This window comes from Capsicum annuum, chromosome 3, assembly GCF_002878395.1.
Source record: "Capsicum annuum cultivar UCD-10X-F1 chromosome 3, UCD10Xv1.1, whole genome shotgun sequence".
Taxonomy (NCBI): domain Eukaryota; kingdom Viridiplantae; phylum Streptophyta; class Magnoliopsida; order Solanales; family Solanaceae; genus Capsicum; species Capsicum annuum.
Window position 1 is genome coordinate 144,843,407 of NC_061113.1, and position 7,650 is coordinate 144,851,056.

At 39.9% G+C, this 7,650-nt stretch overlaps 1 protein-coding gene across 1 annotated transcript; it reads left to right on the top strand.

Annotated features, from left to right (window-relative positions):
* Positions 1-2,968: 2,968 nt before the first annotated feature.
* On the top strand, positions 2,969-3,997 carry LOC124897295 (uncharacterized mitochondrial protein AtMg00810-like; the record flags this gene model as incomplete). The annotated part of the gene is made up of 1 exon (XM_047410269.1): positions 2,969-3,997. A coding segment is annotated over one exon (1,029 nt), but the record flags the coding sequence as incomplete, so codon positions are not given.
* Between the last annotated feature and the right edge of the window lie 3,653 nt (positions 3,998-7,650).

Consider the following 7,650-nt stretch of genomic DNA (forward strand, 5'->3'; position numbering starts at 1 on the left):
GGATGATTCTCTCCAGTCCATTAGTACTCAATTAGATGGTAAGAACTATGCCTATTGGAGTTATGTCATGAAGAATTTTCTTCGTGGGAAGAATATGTGGGGTTATATCACTGGAGTAAAACCAAGACCTATCGATGATAAAACTGAAAATTTTGATTTGTTGGTGGACTTATGGGAAACTAATAACTCCAAGATTATCACTTGGATTAACAATTCTGTAACTCAGTCAATTGGTATGCAATTGGCTAAGTATGACACAGCAAAGGAGGTCTGGGATCATTTGGAAAGACTGTACACTCAGTCTAATTTTGCTAAGCAGTACCAGTTGGAGTATGATATCCGTGCTCTTTAACAGCATGATCTCAGTATTCAAGATTTTTATGCTGCCATCTCGGATTTGTGGGATCAATTGGCACTTACTGAATCTGCAGAGTTAAAAGGTTTTGGGCCGTACATTGCTAGACGGGAAGAGCAACGCTTGGTTCAGTTTTTGATGGCACTCCGTTCTGACTTTGAGGGCCTACGTGGAACAATCCTTCATCGATCTCCCCTCCCTACTGTTGATTCTGTGGTTCATGAACTGATTGCAGAGGAGACTCGTATCAAGTCTCAAGTGGATAAAGGGTCTAAAGTAACTACTACTCCTGTCGTGTTTGCTGCTTCAACTGATCAGTCTAGGCCACCCCGTACTCAGACTCGACAATCTCCTAAAGTTGCATTTGATGAGTGTGCATTCTGCAAACAGAAAAATCATTGGAAGGCTCAGTGTCCGTTGTTACTTAACAAGGTCAAACAGCCTCAATCTGGGCAGCAACAGAAATATGGGCAGCAAAAGTCTCTGTCACGCTCCTCTGGTGCTCCTCCGTGGTCACCTCGTCCTCCACAGTTCGCTGCTGCTGCACCATCTGTAGATGTTGAGTCTGTTAGCACTATGCCACCTTCTGCGTTGGATCCCCAGGTTTTCGAACAGTTCAGACAGTTCTTCGTTTCTAATCCTACGGCCATGTTAGCATCTATGTCTCATTCGGGTTCAGTTTCTTCTAGTACCTCAGGTATTCCTTCCTCCTTGTGGATATTGGATTCTGGTGCGTCTCATCACATGTCCCCTCATTTGTCATCGTTTGGTTCTTTGTCACCCATTTCACCAATCTCTGTTATGTCCGCGAGTGCTGTACCTATGTCAGTCGAGGGTGTTGGTTCTGTTACTACCCCTCACATTGTCCTCTCTGATGCTTATTACATTCCCAAACTTGCTTTAAATCTTGTTTCAGTCAGTCAGTTGTGTAAGGCTGGTAATTGGGTGTTTTTTTCTGATTCTGTTTATGTTATACAGGACCAACACACTCAGAGGGTGATTGGGACCGGCCGTAGGTTGGGGGAACTCTATGTCTTGGAGAATCTCAAAGTGTCTGTAGTTGCTGCCTCTAGCATAGATTTATCTTCTTTTCGTTTGAGTCCTTTGTCTTCTCAGTTTTATCTTTGGCATTCCAGATTAGGACATGTGTCAGTTTCACGTTTACGTTTTTTGGTCTCTAGTGGTGCTTTGGGTCATGTGAACACTAGTGATATTTCAGATTGTAGTGGTTGTAAACTGGCAAAATTTTCTGCCTTACCGTTTAATAAAAGTGTGTCTTATTCTGTTGCTCCTTTTGACATTATTCATTCTGATGTATGGGGACCAGCGCCAGTATCCACTAAGGGTGGATCGACCTATTATGTTTCGTTTATAGATGACTATACTCGTTATACCTGGGTGTATCTTATGAAACGCAGATCTGATTTCTTTGGCATTTACAACAACTTTAGAGCCCTTGTTAAAACACAACATTCAGCTGTGATAAAGTGTTTCAGGTGTGACTTAGGGGGTGAATATACCTCTAATGACTTCACTCAGTTACTTGCCTCTGATGGTACCATACACCAGTCATCTTGTATCGACACTCCTGAGCAGAACGGTCTGGCAGAAAGAAAACATCGTCATATTGTTGAGACAGCACGCTCTTTACTTTTGTCTGCAGAGGTTCCTAGTATTTTTTGGGGAGAAGCAGTTCTAACTGCTGTATATGTGATTAATCGTATTCCTACTGCATTGACTTCAGGGATGTCTCCGTTTGAGAAACTATATGGTCACCCGCCGAATTATTCTGCATTACGAGTTTTTGGATGTACTTGCTTTGTTCTTCGTCCTCATGTTGAACGAAATAAGTTAGGGTCAAAATCAGCTATATGTGTGTTTTTGGGGTATGGTATTGGACAAAAAGGCTATCGTTGCTATGATCCTGTAAGTCAGAAATTATATGTTTCACGACATGTCACTTTTTTGGAACATATTCCTTTTTATTCCATTCCACCTAAAACCCATGATGTGACAAAGTCAGATATTCGGCTTATTGATCCCTTTGGGATTGACATAGAGGTTCCAGTTCCGGATTCATCCATGCCATCTGGTGTGCCACCTGATAGTGCTTCAGCCTCGCCTGTGCCTGAGTCTGCTCCTTCGACTGTTGAGACTGGAGACCCACCACCTCTGAGGAGGTCTACTCGACCTTGTAAGTCCACCAAACTGCCAGATTTTTACTATTCTACATATTCAGCCTCATTTGCTTCCTTTATTGCAAACATACATCATTTGTCTGAACCTGAGTCGTATAGAGAGGCTGTGTCTGATCCTCTTTGGCAGAATGCTATGGCCGAGGAACTTGCTGCTCTTCATCATACACATACATGGGATTTGGTTACTCTCCCACCTGGTAAGCATGCGATTGGTTGTCGATGGGTGTATAAGATAAAAACAAAATCTGATGGGTCTGTTGAGCGATACAAGGCAAGACTTGTGGCAAAAGGGTATTCACAACAATATGGTATGGATTATGAGGAGACTTTTTCCCCCGTAGCAAAGATGACGACTGTTCGCACTATGATTGCTGTTGCATCCGTTCGACAGTGGAAGATATTTCAGATGGATGTCAAGAATGCTTTTCTGAATGGTGATCTCCACGCGGAAGTTTATATGACTCCTCCCCCAGGTATTGACCACCAGCCAGGTGAAGTTTGTCGGCTTCGAAAAGCTTTATATGGTCTCAAACAAGCCCCTCGTGCTTGGTTTGAGAAATTCTCCACTGTTATTACTTCCCTTGGATTTGTCCCGAGTAACCATGATTCAGCATTGTTTGTTAGATGTACAAGTGCAGGGCGAATTCTATTGTCCTTATATGTAGATGATATGATTATTACTGGTGATGATCATAGTGGTATTGAGTTATTGAAGTATGATTTGGCTCATCGATTTGCAATGAAGGACTTGGGCTTGCTGCGTTATTTTCTGGGTATTGAGGTGGCTCAGTCTAAGAAAGGGTATCTTCTTTCTCAGACTAAGTATATATCTGACTTGTTTACACGGGCGCGTCTTTCTGACAACAGGACTGTAGATACTCCCCTTGAAACCAATGCACGTTACTCTCCTAGTGATGGTGTTCCATTATCAGATCCGAGTCTTTATCGGACTATTGTGGGTAGTTTGGTTTATCTTACGGTTACTCGTCCAGATATAGCACATGCAGTTCATGTTGTTAGCCAGTTTGTTACTGCTCCTACTTCTGTGCACTGGGGAGCTGTACTTCGTATTCTAAGGTATCTTCGTGGTACTCAGTTTCAGAATCTCTTGTTTCCCTCGACGTCATCTCTCGAGTTGCGAGCCTATAGTGATGCTGATTGGGATGGAGATCGCAATGATCGTAAATCCACCACTGGTTTTTGTGTGTTTCTTGGAGACTCTTTAATCTCGTGGAAGAGCAAGAAACAAGATGTTGTCTCTAGATCTTCCACGGAGGCTGAGTATCGTGCTATGGCTGTGACTACATGTGAGATTATTTGGTTACGTTGGCTTCTTGCAGATATGGGGGTTCACATTTCTATGCCTACTCCCCTGCATTGTGATAACAAAAGTGCGGTACAAATTGCAAAGAATTCTGTCTTCCATGAGCGTACGAAGCACATTGAGATTGATTGTCACTTCACCGGTCATCATTTACAGCTCGGGACCATATCGCTTCCTTTTGTTCCATCGTCTTTGCAGATTGCTGACCTTTTTACGAAGGCTCAGTCAGCGTCTCGATTTCGTTTTTTGTGTGACAAACTCTCAATGCTTATTGCTGTTGCATTGTGAGTTTGAGGGGGGATGTTAGCCCATATGTTATTGGGCCTTTAGTTTATGGACCTTTAGGTTATTGGCTATGTATATATAGCCTACTTTTGTTTAGTTAGTTTCAGGCTTTTCAGATTATATTGTAAACCTTAGCCTTTCTTCCTTTCAATAAAGTTCTATTAACATATCGAAAACAACCTCTCCACTTCACCTGAGATAGTGATATGGTCCGCATACACTCTACCCTCCTCAGGCCCCACTATATAAAAATACACTGAATATGTTGTTATTGTTAAATTTCCCTATTTTTATTCTACTTAACACAAAAGCATTTAAACATAAAAAAATCAAAAAAATGTTAGCTCTACTAGATAGAACACCTAAGGGAAAAGAAACAAGACAAAAAAAAAACCCAAGGTTCAAAAATAGACCCACAAGTACAAGTTACCCACCCTCATTAAATAAGCTGTGTTGTCCCCAATGAATTATATAAAAAATAAGAACGATAGAAAGGAACATATCTATGGAGCCCTAGGCACTTGAGTCTGATGAATTAGTATAGGCTGCAGCTGCAACCTCGGTGTCAACAATAGTGGTGGTGGTGGTAGCTGACATATTTAGTGGATCATCAGTCTCAGTGCCGGTGATTGATACACTTAAAGGACTTATCTCGCCCAAATGGTCATCACCTCTATCAACAGTAGCGCGTTGGTTGAACTAGGCAAGTTCACTCTACCAAGTTGGTATGACAGAGTCTCTACATAGGCTGAACACTAGACAAAGGAATGGTATGCTTGTTCTGTCATTGATTTCATGTTCTTGAATCTCTTCTACGATGAACCAAGGTATGGTTAGGGCATACCCAGACATGACACTAGCCACCAAAGTTGCCTGGGCTGGAGTCAATGTGTTAGCATTACTGGCCAGTGTTAGTATATGCCAAATTATTGACCACCAAAATTTGCTGTGAAGTTCAATGATGCCTTTTTAATATGAACAGTACTCATCACCCATTCATCTTCAGCTTTCCCTTTTGCTATTATATTCACCATCTAAGTGTATTTTCTTATCTTTCAGACTGAGTTTCTTTACCACTTTCAATACCTCTACCCAATAATCATATTTCATGGTGCTTTGTAGAGCCTTGAACTATGCACGAAACAAAAAACTTGAGATGATGCACTCAAAAATATCCACTAAGCTACCCCTAATTTGCACAATAGTCAATGCAGGCTAGTTTCTCCAATCTTGGCCCTTTGAAGTTTAGTTCTTTTTAAGCTGCTTATGCAACATAGAATTTGTGCACAATTTTAGCCTATATTTTCCTGACAGATTCTCCATCTAACTTAATTGATACCTTTCAAACAACACCCAAATCTCGGACTCATCATAAATGTTCAACATGCTTGAATTATCCATCTATTCATTCGCTGGTTAATTTACCTTTGTCTCCCGAAGTTTGGAGTTGATGGAACTGTAGCTAAAACTAAATTTTCTAAGATGGATTAGTTTTTAAGTCCCCAGTATCAGCTTTTGAGCCCTTAGTATTGAACTCATTGAATTATCTTTACTTAATGATCTATGTCTCTCTTCAGACTAGTGAGGGGCTACCAGAGCTAGAGAAATAACTATGCCATGGTCTTCATTCTTTTCTTTTGCTTTTTTCCTTGTAGTGCAACGCTTTATTTAGTTCTCTTTTATTTTGTAGCTCTGCTTAAAGCCACTTGAATCTTTGGAACTAGTCGGGCTGATCAACCACTCTGGCTTTGAAAACTTTTATTTGTTTTTTCGGGTGGGTTCCTTATTTCAACCCTTCTTTGGTGTGATATTTTGAGGCAGAGTATCAGTGCGTTAAAGCATTTGTCCTAAAGATCAGAAATTAAAAAATAAAAATTAAGTTGCAAGTTTACAATACAGGTTAGATTATGAGTTTTTACAACGTATGACTCATATATTGATTTTTAACGAGTCTAGAAAATAGTCGATCCGTCCTTCTCAGTTTGAGTCAACCCATGAGTTTTAAAGCGACCTACAACTTGTGGTGTGATTCATATATAGGAGTTCATATTCCATTCATTTTACACATCATTAGTCTGAGTCACACCATGATTCATGGTTTCGTGATTCATAGGGTGACTCATGAATCCAAGTTCAGCAAATGAAGTTTCAAACTAGGTTACCATAAGTTTTAGTAAGACCAATGACTTGAAATAATGAATCCTATTAAGGGTCATCTGAAAACATCTTAGATTAGGGTCCACGACTCATAGTGTGAAGCCACGAGTAATGAAGTAAGTTGTAGTTCATGCTCCACACACTTAGAAACATGCTCAACAACTACACGTATATAGTTCATACCACTAGAACTCACAAATGGACCCATAAGGTCAGTATCCCAAAACATAAAAAATCTTCATCTCAAGAATAGGGGTAAGAGGTAACTCATGATTCCTATATGCCCCGTGCCTTTAACATTAGTCACAAGCCATAGTATAGTCATGTTCATGTTGTTGTACAATGGTATAAAATACCCACATTTCAAGATCTTATGGGCTGTCCAGATGCCACTATGATGACCCCCAATAATGGATGGTTGACAGGTCTCTAGTATGCTCATTATCTTCATTTAGGACATACCTCCAAATTATTTTGTTGGCACAGACTTTGAATAAATATGGCTCATCCCAAAGAACCTCTTTACACCATGAAGAAACTTTCTTTACTATTAGAAGGACAAATCTATAGGCATCACATCACTCACTAAGAAATTAGCATAATCCACAAACCATGGAATTAAATCAAAAGATGTAGATAATACTTGATTATCAGGCATTATCAATGACAACCTTATATTTCAATTTCAACGTAGCCTCCTCTTCAAGTCTTGATAAGTGGTTAGCCACTTTGTTTTTTATTCCTTTCTGTCCTTGACCCCAAAATTGAATTCTTGCAATAGAAGTATCCATGAAATTAATCTAGGCTTTGCATATGTCCTCATCAAAAGGTACCTATGAGCTATGTGGTCAGTATTCACAATCAGCTTAGTTCTAAGAAAATAAGCCTTAAACTTCTCAAAGGCAAATACCATAACAAGTAGCTCTCACTCTGTCAGAGTATAATTTTTTTAAGCCACATTTAGTACTTCGCTAGAATAATAGATGGGATGAAGAATCTTCTCATACCTTTGGCCTAGGACTTTTCCTAGTTCCACTCCATTAGCATCACACATAACCTCAAATGACATAGATAATTAGGAGCAACAATAATAGGGGTTGAGATCAACTTCTCCGTAAAACACTTGAATGCTTTTAGGCATGCATAATAAAAAATAACCTTTACCTCTTTATGAAGCAGTTTTTACAAAGTATGTGCAATTTCGAAGAATCCTTGATGAACCTATGATAAAATCCAGAATACCTCAAAGATCTCCGAATATCCTTCCCAAAAATCAGCTAAGGCAATTTTCAGTTGCCTCAATCACCTTTATAGAGATCTTGTGGAGAAGC